General features: G+C 53.8%; 9 protein-coding genes across 9 annotated transcripts; 3 read left to right on the top strand and 6 right to left on the bottom strand.

The window, feature by feature from the left end:
• Nucleotides 1-1067: 1067 nt before the first annotated feature.
• Nucleotides 1068-1732, top strand: CCOS01_07047 (ubiquitin-conjugating enzyme; the record flags this gene model as incomplete). Its single annotated transcript, XM_060455214.1, has 3 exons — nucleotides 1068-1174; nucleotides 1244-1576; nucleotides 1630-1732. The coding sequence occupies 3 exons, from the start codon at nucleotides 1068-1070 to the stop codon at nucleotides 1730-1732; spliced, it is 543 nt and encodes a 180-aa protein (XP_060314914.1).
• A 514-nt stretch (nucleotides 1733-2246) lies between these two features.
• Nucleotides 2247-2873, bottom strand: CCOS01_07046 (50S ribosomal protein L31e; the record flags this gene model as incomplete). The annotated part of the gene is made up of 3 exons (XM_060455213.1): nucleotides 2247-2450; nucleotides 2588-2662; nucleotides 2781-2873. 3 exons carry the CDS (start codon nucleotides 2871-2873, stop codon nucleotides 2247-2249), a joined length of 372 nt encoding a protein of 123 aa, XP_060314913.1.
• Nucleotides 2874-3285: 412 nt separating this feature from the next.
• CCOS01_07045 (uncharacterized protein) lies at nucleotides 3286-4907 on the top strand (the record flags this gene model as incomplete). The annotated part of the gene is made up of 3 exons (XM_060455212.1): nucleotides 3286-3878; nucleotides 3932-4616; nucleotides 4671-4907. Coding segments are annotated over 3 exons (1515 nt in total), but the record flags the coding sequence as incomplete, so codon positions are not given.
• Nucleotides 4908-5695: 788 nt separating this feature from the next.
• On the bottom strand, nucleotides 5696-6692 carry CCOS01_07044 (PCI domain-containing protein; the record flags this gene model as incomplete). The annotated part of the gene is made up of 2 exons (XM_060455211.1): nucleotides 5696-6586; nucleotides 6660-6692. 2 exons carry the CDS (start codon nucleotides 6690-6692, stop codon nucleotides 5696-5698), a joined length of 924 nt encoding a protein of 307 aa, XP_060314911.1.
• Nucleotides 6693-9011: 2319 nt separating this feature from the next.
• Nucleotides 9012-9278, bottom strand: CCOS01_07043 (uncharacterized protein; the record flags this gene model as incomplete). The annotated part of the gene is made up of 1 exon (XM_060455210.1): nucleotides 9012-9278. The coding sequence occupies one exon, from the start codon at nucleotides 9276-9278 to the stop codon at nucleotides 9012-9014; it is 267 nt and encodes an 88-aa protein (XP_060314910.1).
• A 1249-nt stretch (nucleotides 9279-10527) lies between these two features.
• CCOS01_07042 (heavy metal translocating P-type ATPase) lies at nucleotides 10528-14087 on the top strand (the record flags this gene model as incomplete). Its single annotated transcript, XM_060455209.1, has 2 exons — nucleotides 10528-10643; nucleotides 10703-14087. 2 exons carry the CDS (start codon nucleotides 10528-10530, stop codon nucleotides 14085-14087), a joined length of 3501 nt encoding a protein of 1166 aa, XP_060314909.1.
• Nucleotides 14088-14617: 530 nt separating this feature from the next.
• Nucleotides 14618-16716, bottom strand: CCOS01_07041 (uncharacterized protein; the record flags this gene model as incomplete). The annotated part of the gene is made up of 3 exons (XM_060455208.1): nucleotides 14618-15126; nucleotides 15234-16620; nucleotides 16684-16716. 3 exons carry the CDS (start codon nucleotides 16714-16716, stop codon nucleotides 14618-14620), a joined length of 1929 nt encoding a protein of 642 aa, XP_060314908.1.
• Nucleotides 16717-17718: 1002 nt separating this feature from the next.
• On the bottom strand, nucleotides 17719-18815 carry CCOS01_07040 (uncharacterized protein; the record flags this gene model as incomplete). Its single annotated transcript, XM_060455207.1, has 3 exons — nucleotides 17719-17964; nucleotides 18059-18471; nucleotides 18629-18815. The coding sequence occupies 3 exons, from the start codon at nucleotides 18813-18815 to the stop codon at nucleotides 17719-17721; spliced, it is 846 nt and encodes a 281-aa protein (XP_060314907.1).
• An 881-nt stretch (nucleotides 18816-19696) lies between these two features.
• On the bottom strand, nucleotides 19697-20183 carry CCOS01_07039 (uncharacterized protein; the record flags this gene model as incomplete). The annotated part of the gene is made up of 2 exons (XM_060455206.1): nucleotides 19697-19879; nucleotides 20040-20183. The coding sequence occupies 2 exons, from the start codon at nucleotides 20181-20183 to the stop codon at nucleotides 19697-19699; spliced, it is 327 nt and encodes a 108-aa protein (XP_060314906.1).
• Between the last annotated feature and the right edge of the window lie 1373 nt (nucleotides 20184-21556).

Below are 21556 nucleotides of genomic sequence, written 5' to 3'. Positions count from 1 at the left end.
CGCTTGACAGGTGAGCGTATTGCATACCTACGTAAAGCAGAAATGAACATTGGCATTAGACTCAGATTAAGTTCATCTCCTCAAAATGTGGTATATATGCCAGCTTCGATATCACTTATACTTGAGCCTGCAGAGCAGATATGACTAGGGGTATTGTTGATCTTTGAACATGGTATCGATGCTTACGAGGACCGAAATTTGATGCCAAGGGAGGGCATGAACACTAAGTACCTACTCAAGGAAGACGTTTTACCTATAGACACATAGTACAGGCTCTGTACTACAACTTTGCGGTTCAGGTGTTTCTAGTAGCTGATAATTGAATACATCATTTGCTATAACCTTGTGTTTGAGTGTACAATGCTTTCCTTTGGTTGGACACATTCATTGCTCAGCGGAAGAAACGTCCAACTAGGTATGTAGGATTGAAATAGCGAACGAGGTATCCGTCAAACTGCAGCACCATGGCCTTTGCCCAAGTCACTAGGTATCACAAGGTGACCAGTGATTCCGTAAATCACAGACGGCCAATCGCGAAGTACATACTCAATTGAAAACGCATGTCCAATCCGCTCTTGGAGAACAGAAACCTTTCATAAGTCATGGTTGATCCGGAGGAAATTATTAAAGCATTGAAAGTTGAATTTGTCGTAAAAAAGGTGCGATCAAGGCTCGAATTAAGATGTAAGGCAAGGTCATCGCTTCGTACTCGCCGTTGACTTTGGTAACGGCAGCGACGACGCTAGTCCAAAAGCGGATGCCAAAGTCAGCGCGTCGCCCAGGTACCAGCGTCTCCGATTCCCCATCCCTGCCCTTCTCGCCCTACAGAACAATTGCCTTCTGTTGTTCTTGACGCTGCAAGCTTCCAACCTCTCCCCTTGACCATCTTCCCGCACATTGCATTTCCCTGCACATAAGTACTGGCTGGCCGGATATCACCTTGCCTTAGCAAACACCTACCTGCTTCATCCCAGTTCTCATCCCAGCCTCCCAGCCTCAAGACGCCCCCTTCGCCTCGACCAGTGCTCTTTGCGATTGCTTCTTTCCACCTCACGACATTTGCGACAATGGACTACAGCATGGAGGACACCCAGAACTCCGCTCCCGGAAGCGTTCCAGCAGCTAAGATTGCTGGCGCCAGGAAGGGACCTGATGCTCAGAGCGTCACCAAGAGGTATGAATATCTCGTTGCAAGACGTTGCCGTCTCATCTACGACCAGACGGACTAATTTCGTGACTACAGATTGCAGACGGAATTGATGCAGCTTATGACTTCTCCCGCTCCCGGCGTCTCAGCATTCCCTTCGGCAGACGGCAACCTCATGTCGTGGACGGCGACGATTGAGGGACCCGAACAGACTCCCTACGCCGGCCTGACGCTCAAGCTCAGCTTGTCGTTCCCCAACAACTACCCCTACGCTGCGCCAACGGTGCTCTTCACGACGCCCATCTACCACCCCAACTTCGACTTCTCTGGCCGCATCTGCTTGGATATCCTCAAGGACAAGTGGACACCCGCCTATAACATTCAAACTGTACTCCTCAGTTTGCAGAGTCTGCTGGGCGAGCCAAACAAGTGAGTTGCCCCGGCAAAAAGTGGTTCGTTTGCCAATGCTAATATGGAGTCAGCGCTTCTCCTCTCAACGGCGAGGCCGCAGAGTTGTGGGACAAGGACCCCGAAGAGTTCAAGCGTAAGGTCCTCGCTCGTCACCGCGATGTTGAGGACGAGTGAGCGCGTGCTTGCTTGTGGATGACACGAGGATGAGAAAACATTGTTTCGAGCACTGGAGAATTGGAGTCTATCATGTATGATTACGGGCCGGTTGTTTTGGAACTCTTTTTGTTAGGAATTGGACTGCATTGCATGGTCGGGACTTGGCCTTCAGGATTGGGTATATCCTGTTCATCTGCTTCTGGCAGACCGCGACCAAGACGATAAAAAAAGAAGACCCTGTTGGACGATGTGTGTTACAAGAACCACAAGAGATTGATGATGTCCCAAAAAGCCTTCGTCATCGTTCACCATTGCCTGACACATACGCAACGCTTCCTTCGCGCGCACTTTGGCGCAGACAAAAAATAACATTCCACCACATCGCGGGGTCCAATACTAGTAAAAAGTCGTCGAAGTCGTGTGGGGAATCAAGCGTTGTTCACATTTCCGTCGATTTTGTATGTGAGACTAGAATGCCGAATGCAACTCCGATGCCTTTATGCCGCCCTGAAACCATCCCAAAGAGAACTTTTTACTCCTCAACGACAACAGTCTGGAGACCCTTGGGGTTCTTGACGTTGACGGCCTGGACGTAGCTGTACAGCTTCTCCTTGGCACCCTCCTCGTCGTTTCGTCTGCGGGAGATGCGGATGCGGAGTCTGTAGGGAACGCCCTTAATGCCCTGCTCCCAGACCTTCTTGTTCAGCTGGGGGTCAACGCGGACGTCGGAGGTACCCTATACGAATCACAAGGTTAGTGAGCATTCTTGTGGTATCTATCCATGTAGTGTGGTTCGATATGGGGCCGATTGGTGTTGTAGGGTCTTGGATGCAAAATTTCGGGATGGGTTCGAGAGGGACAAGCAAGACGTACCATGGCCTGGAGAGCGAAAGCCTTGATCTCCTTGATGGCACGGGGAGCGCGCTTCTTGAAGGAAACGCCGTGGAGCTACAGAGCAAAAATTGTCAGCATTGCTATGCTATGCTACCGGATCGCCATCGTGGGCCATTGGATTCGCTGTCGACGGCGGCGTCCTTTTTTTTTCTCTCCTCGGGGAAATACTAACGCGCTTGTGCATGTGGACGGTGTACTCGCGAGCGACGACATCAGCGATGGCGGAACGCTGCTTTCCGGCGGGCTTCTTCTGCTTGGTCGACATTTTGGCGGTACCTCTCGTTGGGCGGTTCGGTCGTCGGGATCGCGGAGTCGAATTGTCTAAGAAGTTGTCGATGTGATGGTTTTGCGTAGTCCGGCAGGTCATCCCACAAAATGTGAAGCGAGAAATTGCAAGCCCTACCTGCTTTTCCGTGGCTGAGGCGGGGCCTGTGCTTGTGGCTGGGTAGCTGAGGTAATGCGGCGTTTTCTTTCCACCTGTCCCTCTTTTCTCGAGATGGGGCACGTGACGTTGCTCAAGAAAGCGTCTGAGTGCCTGAGAAGCTAAGGCGCTGCAGTGAAGTGGACTCGTGTGTGGGTGGGACCACATTGACAGTGGGAAAGCGCGCTTTTTCGGAGGAAAGTACGTAGAGGTGGGTCGTATCCCCCCTGACCAGACAACCTGAACGAAATTAGTGTCTGGGTCTGAGTGCTTGCTTGATCTGCTGTTATGCCGTATCCCAACGGCATCCAAGACTCAAGCCATCACGCCTTGCAGCGCCATCGTCAATCACACTGACGCTGTCAGTTTGCGCCGTGCGCGATCCTTCCCTTCTTACGCTCGTTCAGTACACAAACCGACCTGGGGGAAGCCTAGCAACCGACGAGTAGACAGCCGCGCTACGACCGAACCTTTGCGGAGTGCACCTGCCAAACCTCATCTACGATATCCGTACCGCGCCTCTCCGACGACCAAACTTCGACTTCGCACCACCCAACGACAGCGACTCTGTCGCCGCCGTTTCCTTCTCGTCCGACTTCTCTTCATCAATCACTACATAATTCCGATTTCGTTTCTCGATTCTTCTCGCGAATCCGACCCGCTTGATATCATGGAGGACCGATCAACTGGGGCCTCCGGCTCGCCATCTCCTCAGCCAGACCTGCACCGGAACCGATTGCCGACTCTGTTTGAGGTCTTGAGTCGTCGAACCCTGCCGCCCGTCGACCTCTTCTCGTTCTACATTTTCATGAGAGATCAGCAAAAATCCGTCGATTATCTCGATTTCTGGTATTTGCAAATGGCATCCCAGAATCACGCGTCTGTTCACTAACGAAGGATAGGCTCGATGTTGCTCAGCACATGTCCTTGTGCCGCCACTATGTGCGCGAACTCCGCAGATCCGTCCTAGTTGGAACACCTGACTTGGATAAGTCGGGCTCCAAGCGGTCTTCTCAGATCTTGGATGGACTTGGTGACATGAGCCATTCCGCCGCCGGCCCATCAATGTATGCCACTGAGAAGGAGAAGAACCAGGATGCACAGATGTCGGCCTACCTGAGAGAAGAGGCCCAAGACTCCCCTCAAAGCAGCACTGGAGAGCATCGCAGCCGTCCCAGTGGGGCTTTCAGCACTCCGCGCGACCTGACGACAGATTCCAACTCTCCCGCACACACCGTCGCGAGACAGGATATCCGGGCTTCGGCGGAGAAGATCCTCTACACCTTTCTCCTTCCGGGCGCAGAGCGTGAAATCATTCTTCCAGGCTCCATTACTCAGGACGTCACGACTTCCATTGAGGACTTTGGTAGAGACGATCCAGAGGTGTTTGACGTTGCCAAGGACTACGTCTTTCAGGCTATGGAACGCGATGCCTTCCCCAACTTCTTGAGAATGAAGGCCCTTGGCAACCTCATCCCGACCACTCTCCAGATCAGAATGATTTTTGGTCTTTTGGCCATGTTTGGTGGCTTCTGGGCTGCTTTTATTCTCATCTTCCTCAATGCCCCTCGAACTACCAGATGCTGGGTGAGTCTATGCATGATCTCATATGTGAATTTCGCCTGCTAACCTATCTTTCAGCTTATCCTTCCATTCACTGTTGGTGTCTACTTCCTCGCATCATACCAGTACTCTCTGGATCCTGTCCTCGCTCTCATCGGCCTCAGCGAGTACACGCCGTTCAACTTCTCTCGAATTCGTGAGCCCTACGTTCGTAAGCTTCTTGCTAAGCGGTCTATCATGGTCCTCGCCGTCACAATTTTAATCGACGCCGCGCTCTGTGTGCTTTTCATCCTTGTCCCCGGCAAACGGTTGTAAAATGCCTTGTTTTATCCTGGACAACAAACAAAGGATGTGTTGCAATACCCCAAACACAACAACAATGCGGCCTCAGTCTACATCACGGATGTAATAATATGGACGCTTTGTCTCCCAAGAGAGCTTTTACGAACGTTACGACCCCAAAGATTTTGAGCGACAGAGTTTCCCAAATTTTCGGTTTTGATTCGGTCTTCCATTCAGGATACCAGAGAGGCACGGCGTAGGGACAGTCGAGGCACCCAAGGGGACATAGCCTCGCACACGGCGTTCAACAAGGGACAGATTTAATTTCTTTTCAATGTACACTAGGCATTGGTGTATCATTATCGACATTGCGAGAATCGACACTGGAATCCTCGCCACCGAAGGCAGGTAAAACTGCAAGGCGGTAGAGGAAGAGGCAGAGGAGAGGCGACAGGAGACTTTTGGCTTCGACACATTCATTCACTTTCTACATTCCCTTAAATTTTATCAATGGCACGCTAGATAGGCATCACAGAACAGGAAACGGCAGAGATTAATCTCTGTCAGTATTATCGAATTCGATCTTGACTGTAGTTATTGAGTTCTCATAATGTATCGTGATAATGCCTGTGCTACTTTTCGGCTGTTTCCCCTTCGGCCATCATCTTATGCCACGTCCTGACCGTCTATCAAGCGCCACCGAGCCTCCAACGAGGTCCCTGGCCGATGGTCCTCCGAGTGTAACGCCGGGACAAGTGTCCCCGAGACGAGGCTGGAAGTACCCTCTACATCTCCAGCTTTCCCATCCACCAACTAATCCACTAAAGCTTCCGTCGGCTAGCACGCTTCTTCTCCTGCTCATCATCCTCCTCGTCCACGTCCATGGCCTCGTCGTCAATCTCCTCCGTGTTATCCATCATGCTGGTGCTGCCCCGCTTGTTGTACCGCTGCGCCCTGGACGTGTGGCCCAAGAAGCCGCCTACCCTCTCCCCACTGCTGCTGCCGCCGTGCTGTGCGTGACCGACAGCGAGCTTCCTGCCTCCCGCACCACCGGCGCCCCCCGTCTCGGGATCCTTCTTGACGTCCTCGACCAGCTTGGCCAGACGGGCGTCCTGCGCGGCCTTTTCGCGCTGGCGGCGGGCGGCGGCGTCGCGGATGCCTGCGATCTGGGACTCGAGGTCGCCGAGGGTGGATTCGCAGCGGCTGGACCAGGCGCGGAGGGCGGCGATCATGGGCGGGACGGCTCCCGGGGCGAGGTCGCGGAGGGCGGCGAGGGAGTTCACCTGGACGACTTGGCGGTGAGGGTCGAGGGTTGCGTCGAGGAGGCCGGCGTAGATTGCGGAGATGACGAGGTCTTCCAGGGCGCGGGTGGAGGGGAGGTCGAGAGCGGACTGGAGGGCTGCGTAGGTTAGGTTCGAGCGGTCGCGGGCCAGGGTCAAGAGGGAGAGCTGGCGGAGTTTGAGGGTTTGGGCATCGTTGAGCTGGGGGAGGCCCGATGCCGAGGCAGATTGGTAGGTGGCGTAGGTGCCGTGGGAGAAGAGCTCGAGGAGGCGGAGGTGCGGTTCGAAGTCGGGGGACTGGGCGAGGGCTTGGATTTGAGGGGTCTCGAGGAGCTCTGTGAAGAGGAAGGTGTTTGGATTTGATGTTGCGCGGGTGACGAGGTCGGCTGCGGCGCGGGGGGATGTTGCTGACTTGCTCAGGGCCAGGAAGGGCTGTTGTTGGGAGGTTGTTAGCATTTGCGTCCGAAGATGAGCAGAATATGTAGTTTTGTTTTGGGCGGCTTACCTCGAGAGCATTGAGAGCTTTGGTCTGCTCCATCGTGAGAGCTGCTCGTCTGTGATGTTCACGAAGCTCCGAGGTGGGGTACTACTGCTGTAGGAGTAGCTGTCGTCACTACCTGCAATAGCTCAATGTGGGGTTGGGTTGACGAGGCTGAAGGTAGGTTGGTCCAACTCGCTGGGGATCGGACGAGACGAGGCTGAGAAGGAAGGTCGCTTTCGGAGGATGCTGCCGTACCTCTCTGTCGTGTCGTCAGAGGTTGGCAAATCGTAAGGGTGTGAGGAAGCGAAGGGGGTTTGGTTCGTTTGTGGTGTGTTTCCTTTGGAGATCGTTCTGAGGACGAAGCTTGTGTCAGATTCGTTTGAGGTGCCCGTCCAGCCAGGGCCGCTGCAAGAGCGAATGGGGACGCTGCCACAGAGGTCGGGTGCCTTAGTGGCGCGGGGCAAAGTGTGTTCGGGGGCACCTGGCAGGGTGCTGGTGGGGTCGACACATCTTACGGAGTAAGCCCAGGTATCTTACCTAAACTAACGTGTTAACCTCAGTAACCTTACCTAAGGCAAGCATTTTCGAGGCGCACCTTAAGTCGAGGCCGGATGGGGCATCCCGCACCAGCCGGGCCGCTGACGGGAATTGGAATGGAAGCTCTTCTGCATTCCCTCCAGTGGTCTCACTTCAGGTTGGACAAGAAAGGAGTGTGGCAGATAACTGGTCTCTTTGTCTCCCTACCGTTGACCAGGAGCCATGGCGAGACTGGCAATGATCGCTTCCTCATGAATTGGTCTGAAGCCAAAACAGCTTCGAGAAGCAACCGTGGGAAGTTGGAGCCGGACCTTGGCGATATGATCTTACAAGGAACTGGGTTTCTTTACGAAAATCTCCCGAAGATCAATTGGCATCCGCAGCCACATGCCATCATTCTTTCACTCTTGCTGCAATACTGTTGCATGCCATTTTACCTTCCATATTCGGGTGGTTTTGAAGGATCTTGAATACATTGCAGATATGCATGATGGGCTACGCAGCTTACATTGCAGCTTGGCACAGGTAGTAAGTCGAATCAGCGTCACAACCCCTCTCTTCAGAAGCCTGCATCGTACGTTATCGATATCAGACTGGGCTTTTTTCCTCGTTGTTGACATCGGAATGTGTATCAAGGTTTGTTGTCGGTGAATTGGAAAAAAAGAAGTTGACAGAATTGTTTGGTCGGTCCGTCGGAAACTCAAAAATAAAGTCATGGTGGAAGTCGGGTCTTAGAAACGACAGACCAATACCGCATACAATGTGAAATCGAAAGACACAGACTTGCGTACAGATTGAGTCTGACGAAGATCAGTCCATAGGAATAAAGATCAGAGCCACGAATCAATCATATGCCGCCGTCATCGCTGTTCAGTCTTGTTGATTTGCAATTCTCATGTGTTCAGTTCAAGAGACACGGAACACGGCTCTCAGGAGCATGAAGCATAGCGCCCACAGTTCCCACTCCGAGACGCGCCGGATCTAAACCGTCCAATGGAGAGTTAGGATGGACTGGTTTCTGGCGAGCCAGTCACCCAGAATGCTAGGCTGGTCTGAGGCTGAAGCTCAATCCGAACCCAGGAGTCCCCTTGGACCCTAAAAAACTGCCTCAAGTGACCGTGCCCCCCGAATGTTTCGTTAGCCAAGCTCAGGACTCAGGTGCGTCGTCGTGTTCCGTTCCTCGCGCAGGCGCTCCCTCGACCCCGGACGAGGGAAAGCGAGGGGTGTGTCTGTGTGTACCGATAGATACGAAGGTTGTAGTGAGCGACGGAGCGTGGCAATGAGTTCTGGCACCCATCAGCTCAGCTTACCCAAGTCCAGTCAGTTGAAGCCAGTCAGCCCAGTCAGTCTTACGTGCTGCCCCCGGGAAGTGCCATGAATAGTCTTCCTGTGGAAAATGCACAGCCGGACCTAGCCCTGACTCGATGTCCCACCGGTCAAGGAATGGTATCCATAGTCGTACACCTATCCGCAAAGAAGAGGTCTTCAAGTCCTCGTGGATGATGGGCAGTAAATGAACCTGTGAGCGATGTGACATCTGACAGACTGGTACTGCGTAGATGGGCGGTGCGCCAGACAAGGAGCGGATAGATATTGGTTGATCTGGACGAGTCGAGGTTAGTGCGAGGTTCTCGCGATCCCCCCACTGATCTCTTTTTGGCCCAGAAATAGACCAAGGGCGCAAAGTGGTCAAAAGGAGATGGAAGGAGAGAAGTGAGAGGGGGGCCCCGGAGCAGGTGTGGCGCCCGAGCACCGAAAGGTGCAGTGCCGGCTGGGATCACCCGTGCGAATCTCGTTGGTCACTTCGGCCACGCCCGTCGGTTCGTCGTCGACACAATTCTATCCGTACATGTGCCGTCCTTCTTTCCAGTGTACAGAGAAACTCTTTCTCTTGTGCGTCTCGTTCTTCAAGATCGACTCGTGGCAATGATGCGAAGACTCGCGGCGCCGGGTGACGGTTTTGGTGTAGCCCATGAGGTAATCAGTGACCTTAGTCAGGGGCGAAGCTCGGGAGCAACATAAAAAAGAGACTCGGGGTTCAGGAGGCGTCACTGGAAAACAATTAACAGAAGCCAAGATCAGGATAAGAGCAGGGGCAAAGGTCATGTTGCTGGAGTCCTAACTGCAAAAAGCAATAGAAGAAACCCAACCGCACGAGCCCCCAAAACGAATGCAGCCGTTGTCGGTCTTGGAATATGGAATAAGGAATCTGGCAACACTAAATAGTTCTGTCATGGCTGGAATTGGCGCTGAGAGCGTTGCAGTTTTGCAGTTGGCGTCGCAATTGCGCCCAGGAGTTGTTCAATGTTCCGTTCCAAGTGTCCACACACACAGCACAGGCAGAGAGACACAGACACAGACAGTCAGACGCACCAGCAGCAGGAGCAGCAGTAGCAAGCGCACACCCCCTTCGGGCCATTGGGGCCACTTCCCTCCCACACACCCCGGTTGCCAGTCCCACGATTGCGCCAGATGATTACCTTAGATCCCGGCTACACCGCGCGCACCCACACGCCGCTGTTCCGTCTTCTTCTCCTGGCCCTGCAGCCCACCTACCTTACCTTACGGATACCTTGCCTTACCTTACTTTTGTTACAACTTACGAAGTACTCCCCCCCCCCCCCGTCAAGCAGTGCTGATGCTGGTTTGTAACTTTGCTTCACTGGCCGCTGCTACTACCGCTGCATTGCATCCTGGTGTGGGCATTCCCACACTCCTCCCACTCCCACTCCCATCAGTCCCATGGGCGGCGGACCTTCAGTCCCATTCCTGCCCGTCCACGAAACTTTGGCTGACAAAAGCCGACCTTCCGCTTCCGTCCCCCCCAAGCCTCTCTCTCGCCTTCCATTCTGCCCATCGTGCCATTGATTGCCGCCGTTCTTCTTCTAGCCTCCCGGGCCCTTGATTCTTAATCCTACCTTGACCCGGCTTCTTTTTTGCGCGCTACCTTACTCAACTCACGTACGTACGCTTACTCTTACGCACCAACATACTCTCTCCGTACGCATACACGAACACGTAGACTCGTACACTCAAACACCACGATACCCACCTTTTCAGTATCCGTACATAGTACTCGGAAGCCGGTCTTCTGGAGCATTTCCCGAAAGTCTCTCTCTTCCAGCTTTACCTCGAGTCCTTGCTTAGTCTCGACTTCGATCCCGTCTTCGAATAATCTCCCGAAAAAAGACTCCCCTACCTCTCTATGGACAGCTAGCACTATCATGAAAGATTGGTGCTAGATAAGCTGTGGAAAAAGTCCCGAAACCGAAGCATAACCAAAGACCGAGGCTGGCCCTATACTCACACCGCGATCGCTTCCTGAGCGCAAACCTCCCAGAGACAAAACGACAACATGGCTCCTCCGGCCATTAGAGTACCGAGGAAGAGCGAGAGTGGTCCTATGGCCACTCTTGCCACACCAACAGCAACCCAGTGGGCGACGACGACCCTCAAGGTCGGCGGCATGACGTGAGTTGCGCTCCGTTGCGACGTGTTCCCTTTTCGATATGCTTACCCAGTTTCAACAGATGTGGCGCATGCACTTCAGCAGTAGAGTCGGGCTTCAGAGGTGTAGAGGGTGTAGGAAGCGTCTCTGTCGCCCTGGTCATGGAGCGAGCGGTAGTAATGCACAACCCCGAAGTCATCTCTGCCGAGCAGATCGCCGAGATTATTGAAGACCGAGGATTCGACGCCGAAGTACTCTCCACCGATCTACCCTCACCAATGTTCCCAGCAAAGCAAGACCTGTTTGATGCCGAGGAGGATAGCGGATTAATGACGACAACCGTCGCCATAGAGGGAATGACGTGCGGCGCATGCACATCAGCTGTTGAAGGAGGGTTCAAAGACGTACCAGGCGTAAAGAACTTCAGCATATCCTTGCTGTCCGAAAGAGCCGTCATTGAGCATGACCCGACACTGCTCAGCGCCGAGAAAATTGCGGAAATCATCGAAGACCGAGGCTTTGGCGCCGAGATTGTAGACAGCGAAAGCGCACAAGAAAAGCCCAGAGCCAGCAGCAATCCCACAAGCTCTGTCGCCACTACAACAGTCGCAATTGAGGGCATGACTTGCGGCGCCTGTACATCTGCGGTTGAGGGCGGATTCAAGGAGGTGGAGGGTGTTTTGCGTTTCAACATCAGCTTGTTGGCTGAGCGCGCCGTCATTACCCACGATACAACAAAGCTTCCAGCGGAGAAGATCGCCGAGATCATCGAGGACCGTGGCTTCGGTGCTGAGATTTTGTCGACTGCTTTCGAGACGTCAGCAAACGGCGCAGGAGGAAACTCCACCGCCCAATTCAAGATTTACGGCAACCCAGATGCCACGGCCGCCATGGCCCTGGAAGCAAAGCTTCTCACCATCACCGGTATCAACTCTGCTAAGCTCAGCTTGGCTACCTCCAGATTGACGGTTACGCATCAAGCCAATCTGATCGGCCTGCGTGGAATTGTCGAGGCTGTCGAGGCCGAGGGCCTCAATGCCCTTGTGTCCGACAACGACGACAACAACGCACAGCTCGAGTCCCTTGCCAAGACCAGAGAGATTAACGAGTGGCGGAGAGCCTTCAAGTTGTCTCTGTCGTTTGCCATACCCGTATTCTTTATCAGTATGATTTTACCCATGTGCTTCCCAAGCCTTGACTTTGGCAGCTGGGAGCTTCTTCCCGGCATCTTCGTTGGCGATTTGGTCTGTTTGGCCCTTACGATACCCGTCCAATTCGGCATTGGAAAGCGTTTCTATATTTCAGGTTGGAAATCCATCAAGCATGGATCACCGACAATGGACGTTCTCGTCATCCTCGGCACCTCATGCGCCTTCTTTTTCAGTATCATGGCCATGCTGGTGTCATTCCTTTTCCCGCCGCACACGAGACCCGCTACCATTTTCGACACTAGCACGATGTTGATTACATTTGTCACACTCGGCAGATTTTTGGAGAACCGCGCCAAGGGTCAGACTTCTAAGGCCCTCTCGCGGCTAATGTCTCTGGCACCGTCCATGGCTACTATTTACGCTGACCCGATCGCCGCCGAAAAGGCTGCCGAGGGTTGGGAGAACTCGACCATCTCCGGCGAGCCCAAGACGCCCAACCGTGATGGTCACGCCGCAGAGGAGAAGGTCATTCCCACCGAGCTGCTTCAGGTTGGAGATGTTGTCATCCTTCGCCCTGGTGACAAGATTCCGGCCGACGGTATGATGGTCCGCGGAGAGACGTACGTCGACGAGAGCATGGTTACTGGCGAGGCTATGCCCGTCAACAAGAAGAAGGGCAGCTACCTCATCGGCGGTACCGTCAACGGTCACGGTCGTGTCGACTTCCGGGTGACGAGGGCTGGCCGCGACACGCAGCTGAGCCAGATTGTCAAGCTCGTCCAGGACGCCCAGACCACTCGTGCTCCCATCCAGCGACTCGCTGACACGATTGCCGGTTACTTCGTACCGATCATTCTTATGCTCGGTTTCCTTACATTCCTCGTTTGGATGATCCTCAGCCATGCGCTCAAGAACCCACCTAAGATCTTTACTCAGGAAGCTAGCGGCGGTAAGATCATGGTCTGCGTCAAGCTCTGCATCTCTGTCATTGTTTTCGCCTGCCCCTGTGCTCTCGGCTTGGCTACTCCCACCGCCGTAATGGTTGGCACCGGTATTGGTGCCGAGAACGGTATCCTCGTGAAGGGTGGAGCTGCTCTGGAGACAACGACTAGAATTACCCAGATCGTTCTGGACAAGACTGGTACAATTACCTACGGCAAGATGAGCGTAGCCAAGATGAGCCTCATCTCGTCCTGGCAAGACAACGAGTGGCGCCGCCGACTCTGGTGGCATATTGTCGGCCTCGCTGAGATGGGCAGTGAACACCCTGTCGGAAGAGCTGTTCTTAATGCTGCAAAGACTGAGCTCGGCCTAGACGAAGAGGCTACTGTTGACGGCAGCGTTGGCGAATTCAAGGCAGCGGTTGGAAAAGGTATCAACGCGCTTGTCGAACCCGCCGTCAGCAACGAACGTACCCGATACCGCGTTCTCCTCGGCAATGTTCGTTTCCTCCGCGAGAACAACGTCGATGTCCCGGCCGAAGCTGTCGAGGCGTCTGAGCAGCTCAACGCGAAGGCCAACTCCAGCTCGAAGAACACCTCTGCCGGCACCACCAACATCTTTGTTGCCATCGACGGCCAGTACACAGGTCACCTCTGCCTCGCTGATACAATCAAGGAGGGTGCGGCTGCTGCTATTGCTGTCCTCCACCGGATGAAGATCAAGACCGCCATCGTCACGGGCGACCAGCGTTCCACTGCTGTCGCCGTGGCTGCGGCCGTCGGCATTTCCCCCGACAACGTGTTCGCTGGCGTATCCCCCGACCAGAAACAGGCCATTGTCCAGCAGCTCCAGGATCAGGGCGAAGTCGTCGGCATGGTCGGCGACGGTATCAACGATTCCCCTGCCCTCGCAACCGCTGACGTCGGTATTGCCATGGCCAGCGGCACAGACGTCGCCATGGAGGCGGCCGACGTCGTCCTCATGCGTCCCACCGACTTAATGGACATTCCCGCCGCGCTCCACCTCGCCCGCTCCATCTTCAACCGCATCAAGCTCAACCTAGCCTGGGCCTGCTTGTACAACGCCATCGGTCTCCCCTTCGCCATGGGCGTCTTCCTACCCTTTGGCTTCCACCTCCACCCGATGGCCGCCGGCGCCGCCATGGCCTGCAGCAGTGTCAGCGTCGTCGTCAGCAGTCTCCTGCTCAAGTTCTGGACGCGCCCGAGCTACATGATCGACCCCTCTGCCCAGACCAAGAGACGCGGCTTCAGCATCTTGAGTAGAGTCAAGTACGTCGTGCGCAGACTCAGAGGCAAGCGGACGCAGGATCAGGGTTACGTTCCTCTGGCCAACATGGCGGATCGGGACGAGTAAAGAGATCAATTAGTCGTCAATTTTCTATTGTTTTTGTGGATACTTGTATAGAATCGGGTGCAAGCCTCCGTTCGAGGTGGAACTGGTCCAATGATGCCAACCCCCTCTTCTCACTAGAGAAAGAAAATATAGTTTTACCTGGCGTATAAGCCGGACGGTTCCTTATGTTCTTCAATCCGTCCTCCGTTTTAGTAGCATAGCAATGGAGTCAAACGGGTTATTAACCCCTATTTCAAAACGATCAAGCATAATAATCGTGATCGTGTTACATTGTTGTATTCTATGTTTCCAGGCTTCCCCTTTGAAGATACTCGATTGTACAGAATGAAAAGCTACAAGAAAGAACCATCACGTCCGATATTATTAGTCCGCTGTGGCATTGCAATATCAGGAAACTCATCTCAGAGAACCACGGTAAAGAGAAGAAGAGGTGTTTCCGCTAACGCCACGCTATGCAACAAATAATGTCAACAATGATACACAAAAATTGATATCGCACAAGTGAGAACCCCGTCACCGATTCCACCATTCTAGACACCAGCAAAAGTCTTGCCGATAATCTGGCTCCCCACAACCTCAGTTGAGCGCTGCGCCTCCTCCTCTTCACTCAGCATCCGACTCCACAGCCTCAGCTCGTCGACGCTCACGTTCCTCTTCTCGAGCTCCCACTTGACGCTCCCAGGTAAAGATGACGAGGAGGACCCGCCGCCACCAATCAACGGCACGGCATCGCCACCAACCTCTCCGGGACCCTTGCCGTTATTTTTGGACAAGATGCCGAAACGCAGGCCGACCTCGGTGACGGTGACGAGGATGGAGATTACAATGAGGACGATGATGATCCAGGTGATGTAGCTCATCTTTGCGTCGGCGACCGAGTCGGACAAGATCTCGGCGAGGTCGAGGAAGACGCGGCAGCGCTCGTTGAGGACCTTGATGCGCGGGTCGATTTCGAGGTACTCCCGGATGGCGACGTACAAGGGGTGGAGGGTGGGTTCCGAGTCCCAGAAGAAGTTGGGGACGTCGAGGATGTTGGATGCTGGTGAGGTTTGTTAGACGGGGGGTTTCGTGGTTACAGGACGACGATTGTTTCCGAGTATGTCACAAGCAGGAAACAGAGGTAGGGACGGGCGTAGGGTGGCTTACAAAGGTTGATGTCGACACGGCTCTTGAATAACCGGCCTAGGATCTTGACAATTTCCGTTCTCGTCATGTTCAGCTCGCCCGTGAGTGCTAGCCTCTTGGGAACGTGCTGCGCATCCAGCATCGTCTCGCTCATGCGCTCCTCAAACAAACATAACTTTGTGCTCTGCGCGATGGCGTGACTGATGGTCAACTTCACCATGTGGTCGCTGCGCGGCAGCAGGGTAATCATGTCGTTGAAGATGCGAGGCCGCTTCACGTCGTGGCTGTACTCAAAGTGGAATTCCTCCGTCTCAAAGTCCTCCTCGTCCAGCGGGCGGGTGAGCAGAGAAAGTCCCGCCTCGTTCTGGGCAAAGGTCAGGTCCGCGAGGATGTCCTTCTCCTGATGCTCTGTGAAATTCCAAAAGACGACGACGCCGTATGAGAAGAGGAACATCTCGGCAAAGGCCTTTGCATCTGGGATCCGCGCCATCGGGGATAGGTTGGGGTCGTCGGGGGATTGCTCGCGGTGATTGCGTTGGGAGGACTCGTCACCGAATCCGTTATTGCCGTTCATGGGACTCCCGTGGACGGGGCTGCCATTGTATCCGTCTTCAAAGTACCCCTCGTGATAGTCGCGCTGCTCGCTTCGCTCAATCTCCATATCTAGCACCGTCTTGCCGCTTCCGGGGGTCTTGACGATCGGCCGGCTGCGAAGGCGGTAGCCCTCTGTACCATTTAGGAGAGGCAACGAGTACACGACGTACAGGCAGTCGTCGTAGAGCTTCGTCTTTGCGTCATGCTTGGTTCGTAGAAAGTCGGCCGTCGATTTCATCTTGTACGATTGCGCCGTACAGTACGCGGTCAGCCTAGCCAGCTTTTCCTTGCGCTGGACCTTGGGGAGACGCTCCGCGTAGCTCTTGCCACGAATACCGCCTCTCTTGCGCAGCACGTCAAGCTCCTCGTCGCGTAGCGGCCTGTTCTCTTCCATCTCAATCTCCTTTGCCATCTTGGTTGCTTCCTCGTCCAGGTCCTCGTCCGAGCCTGGCTTCTCGTCCGTTTCGGGCAACAGCACGAGCTTCTCGCTGATCTTGGTTGTGCGCGACGGCATGTTCTGGCCGCCCGTCCTAGACTGTAGATTGGGCAGCCCTGTGCTGGGGCGTCGAGCGCTTGCAAGGCCATTTCCAGGCCGCTGTGGCGGAGGTTGTGGTTGAGACTGGGGTTGAGGCTGGGGTTGGTTCTGCGGTGGTTGTACTCGAGGCTGGCCGGAGGGGATGTCGTAGGCGTGCTGGAGGACGTTGTCGACGGAGATGAAGCGCATCGCAGGTCGAGCGGGAACGTTTCCGATGCCGGTATCCTGGCGTTGGAGGGAACCTCTTGGAGGTGGAGGTCGTTCTCGCGAGTCGGTCACCTACAGTAGGCTCGCATTAGCATTTCACGTAGACTTGATTATGGAGACGGGGTTACGACGGACCAGCACCGACGGGCCTCGTTTTACGGGCGCCATTCCTGCGATTGTCTCGGGTGTTGTTGGAATTGAATGATTAGAGAAAACGGTGTCTCTATCGCACAAAGGGTGCAGATATCATCGAACAGAGGTTGCGATCAGAGATGTCTAGAGGTCAAAGACACCAAGTCTCATTGGGTGGTTGGCTGCATGGTCTCGACATGACGGAAGCAGCTCAGGAAACTTCAGAGTGCTTGCACCGCCATAGTTCCACTTGTGGCTGAGTGCATGTAGATACGTCATACCTCCTCTGTGGCTCGTTCAATCAACACCAAGACCTCGTTCTCACGATGATCCAACTTCCGAGTATTCGGCAAGTAAAATGAAATGGAAACAAAATAAGTATAATGGAAATTTCTAAAAATTAAAAAGCTTAGCCGCCCTCACGGGCGGCCTACGAAAATCCTCAGAGACTCTTACCAGCCTCAGGTGTAACGATGTAAGGATTTTGCACGAGACTCGAACTCGCGACCTATGAGTGCGGGACAATTCAAACAGGGACATTTCCCGCTACGTCATAGGCCTGATGATAGAATCACATCTCGTTGTCCATTATAAAGGTGTCGAGGGCGGGTGATGTGCGTGAACCTGGATGAGCTGGTGGCTTATTCGCGAAGTTCAGTTGAATACACGTGGGGTATTTGTAGGTCTGCCTAGCGGGTCTTCTCCAAATGCGTATCTTCGTTGACGATCGAGGGCTCTATATATCTCGGTGGTATCTGATTCTATACGACCAACAGGCTCACAAACCAAGAAAGTTAGTAGATCTTGAACAAAGGCTTACTTTGTTGGATCGCTTTAGGGTAATGATTGTTGCCGCGATAAAATCCAAAAGTTAGATACTACCAAACAACACAACAACAATATGATCCAAGCCAATCTCACTGAGTTTGGCTCTTCATAGCAATAGGTATACCTCTGAACAACGATCGTAAGTCATAAGTCCCTCTGGATCCGTGTATCCATCCGTCCAAGTTACACATAGGAAATCTCATGATGAATTTACCCCTCTCTGGCAATGATCCCATTCAATAACCGGTCATCTTGTCTTCTCCGCTCGTGTGTAAGAACTAAACCCTCTGACGCGACTGCCACAGCCCACAACAGCGCCAGTCCCGCGCTGACAATGACCAGGATTTGCTCATTCTCGTCGAGGGAGGTCTCTGTCAATATACTCGACGCCTGTGACAATTGGACGATGAAGAGTGCAACCCACGAGCTTGAGACGATGTAGTGTAAGTTCTCGGTCTAGGGAATACTGGGTCAGCTTACTTCACCCGTGTATCAACCGAGGCAGCTCAAAGGTATACGGGTACGAGGAGAATGAGAGCGCAAGACGTACCTCAACCTCCTCCAACACCTTCTCCCAGAACTTACTAACCCTCTTCTCGCCTCTATTCCGCCGAATGATACCCTCGATACGTTGCATAGGTAGACAGACAACCAACTCCCCATAGCCCCTTGCTAGAGCGTCTGCAAGCGCCACCAGCCTCTCACCTCTCTCGCGTTCCCGCCCCTCCATCTCGTCGAGACTTGACCGAGTTTCATTAGCCAGGCCAAGGTAGAGGGCAGGCAGCTCGCTAAAGTGACCCAACACGGTCCTCGCTGTGGGCGGCTGACGCATAGGCAGGCGATCATACAGGTACCGATTCTCCGCTGGGGTAAAAGACCTGCCCAACAGAACGGCTGCGGCAAGACCACGTTGAGAGGGGCCAGAATGTGTAACTTGATTGGGTTCTGTATGGTAGTCTTGTCCTGGTTGGGGAAGGTAGTCATCCAATGTTAGCTAAGGAACTTTTGCAGTAACATGAGCCTCCTACGAGACATAGAACCGGAGTAGCCGTCTCACCGGCCCCCAAAGGATTTCTACATGAACAGACAGAGAAAGAGAGAAGGAGAGAAGGAGGCATACCTTGCTGCACCTGTTCGGCAACACCGTCAGGAAAGATGGGGGCCACCAGACGCTGAGGCTGTCCTCGGCCACCCCGCGTGTGCCGTTGGTCTCGCTGTCTATGCGACATGATGCAATATGGGCTGATGTAACGATTCGAGAAGCGATCCGATACGACGGCGCTGTACGAACTTTCGAAATGAGACATTGCGGCACGGTCGAACTTTGAGCGACTCTTTTGTTCGATATAAGAGAAGCTTGTGTACGGATGTCGTTTCTTGTTGTTCGGCAAGGGATGTCGTTCCAGCAACAGATTACAAACCTAAAGGATGCCAAATTTGGATATCTTGCGTATATTGGAGATGGATCGCAACCACGGGTTGGGAGAAACCCGCCCCGGAAGACTACGTGAAGGACGATATGAAGTGGAATCACGGCCAGGAGAGCCCCGACCTTGGGAGATTGATGACGGGAGTAGACTGAAATCGCGGATGCCCAGAAGAATCCCGCCCGGGAGTCCTGAAGAAGAGAAGAAGGTGAACCAAAATCACGGACGTTCACTGACAATACCGCCGCGCTCTTGGCGAAAGGACTTCCTACTTCCTCGCAGGAAGAAATGATGACAAGCCAGAACGTAGAGTTGGCAGAAAGGAATCCTCAGCAGCTCACAGCCCTCCAGGTACGTGGCGAAATGCAAAACCCCAAGCCTCATCGTGGAAACACCAGAAAATTCAATTGTCGTTTACGCGTGTCGATGGACCCCTCCCCAAACGCCTAGCCAGCATGGTATCTTGCCCAGAATCACACACGAAAAAAGAAAACAACCACTAGTCTGCACTCATCCACTCCTGCAGATGGCAAGACTTGAGAAGAACGGAAGGAGAGAGAGAGACCGGCGACAAGCCTTTCCCTCAGCAAAAAGCCCCAAGTCCGTTCGTCATCGCCAGTTCCTCCGGCCTTCGTCCTGCTTCTCTCCACGATACCCGAAATCCGCTTCTTCCCAAGTCCGTTCTCCTCGCGTCGTCGCGCCTTGTCCGCACTTGGACTTGGTGAAAGAACCTCCAATGGGTGAGAGTCAGGTGACCGCTCTCATCGGTACTGAGGCGGAGCTTGGCCCCAACCCTGGGGAGGCTGACCATGCACTTGCGGGGGCGGCATTTGACCTCCGCCCTTCATGGCCGTGACGTCGGGGCGATTCTCAAGCGGCTGGGCAAAGTTGCAAATGTGGCAGACAACATCGGTGTAGCCCTTGAAGGACAGGGGTATAACGGGCTAGAATTGGTAGGTTAGCTTTGAATATCCCATCTTTAGTCTCACAAAGGTAGGCCAGTGACATGAAATGAGAGTTCGACAAGGGCTTGAATGAGAGGTACACATAAGAAGGCTCATCAAGACACGGAAAGAGCACGAATGAATGTGCAAAAAGACTCACAATCCAGCAGAATGTGAACCAAGGGTGGCTCTTGATGACATGGCCAGACATGTTACCGCAGTTGTAACACTGGCAGACCATACCCTCGTAGCCCTCGACAGGCTTACGGAAGGTGTGCTCTCCGCACACGAAGAAGAAGAACATTGTGACGATTGATCAGACGTATGCACGCTCAGTTGCTGTAGCTGCAGGTCGGGAAGCAGCGGTGGCGGGCGGCGGCTGGGTTTGGGCGACTTTTCCGTCGGATGATGGCGGTAAGACTTCCTCCGCCCCGGCGTATCGCGCTCAGGTGGGCTAGTAGCGAAATTTGGAGGAGCGAGACAGAGACAGCTCTGTAGATCTGTCGGCCAGTGTTTCCTCGAGCTGCGTGGCCTGGGTAAGCGACGACTTTGTTGGATGTCGGAGGTTGCGCCGGGAGTTGAAGGAAGAAAGGACCGTTGGACGCGGAAGGAACAGTTGACGTTGGCGGAGGAGTGGATGTCCTTAAACGGAAGAAAAGGACAGGCCACTCATACCTTGAGGTACCTTAAGGCAATAAATGTAGGTAAGCAACCCAATCCAATGAACGCGAGAGAGCTACGTTAAGCTGTACGGTGTGATGTATCCTAGGCTAGCCTCTGGCTTTGCTTGCCGAGATGCAGGAATCCCAATTTCTGATAGGTTCCCGACAAACCAACAAGAACCAGAGGGCAAAAGGTTTAGAAGGTGGCCCAAGCTTAAGAGGGAATTTGATTGATGGCTGGCGGGTGAGGAGAGCAAATGAGGGACGAACGACGTTCTTGCTAGCTTTGGTGTCACGGGTGTGTGCCAGTCTTGCGTGTCCCCTCGAGGCGGTGCATCCTTGGCGATCCAGCCAGTAGCCTCAAAGTTGACGGCGTTGTACCGACATTCACCCACATCTCCCTGAACGAACCTTTGAGCCGTGGGAGAGTTACGGATGAGGTAGTTCAGAACTCCAGAGACCTTATTCCCGAGACACATACTCAGGGGAACTATGGGGTGCATGACAGGAGACCTGTCGTCCGTCTGATAACTCGACGACTGCAGTAACGCTTCTTAAATCCCTTTATGCCCTTTAATGCAGTTCCTTCGGGTAATTTTATCGCGTGGAATGGAACTTCATGCCCCCAAAGTTGCGAGGTTCCTCCCCGTTGGGCACCTCTCAGCTGCCCATTTCAGCCAATTCGCCTGGCGGGCTGAAAAGTCTAGGATCATCCGTGGATGCCGCTGCAGTCCAGGTTTTTTGCTGGCGACCAAAAGGGGGAAGGGGAAAGCTCACTGCGCCATTCCATTATTACGTGGAAACTGTGTTATCTGCCATGTGCAACCCTATTTACTGCATTTGAACGCAAACCTTGACAGTTGCCATCACCAGTACCGTCCATCAGGGCTCTCTTAGAAAGAAACCTAGAGGACAGGAGGCTACAGCTGCGAAGGAGGCAGCCTGCCAAACCAACGAGGGCGATCTTCTTACAGGGCATGTCATCGCCTCCACTCCAGTCCGATGTTTCCGCACC

Source organism: Colletotrichum costaricense, assembly GCF_030867565.1.
Source record: "Colletotrichum costaricense strain IMI 309622 chromosome Unknown Scaffold_6.1, whole genome shotgun sequence".
NCBI classification, from domain to species: Eukaryota; Fungi; Ascomycota; class Sordariomycetes; order Glomerellales; family Glomerellaceae; genus Colletotrichum; species Colletotrichum costaricense.
The sequence above is the reverse complement of the archived record's forward strand: the minus strand, read 5'-3'. Positions and strand labels throughout refer to the sequence as shown.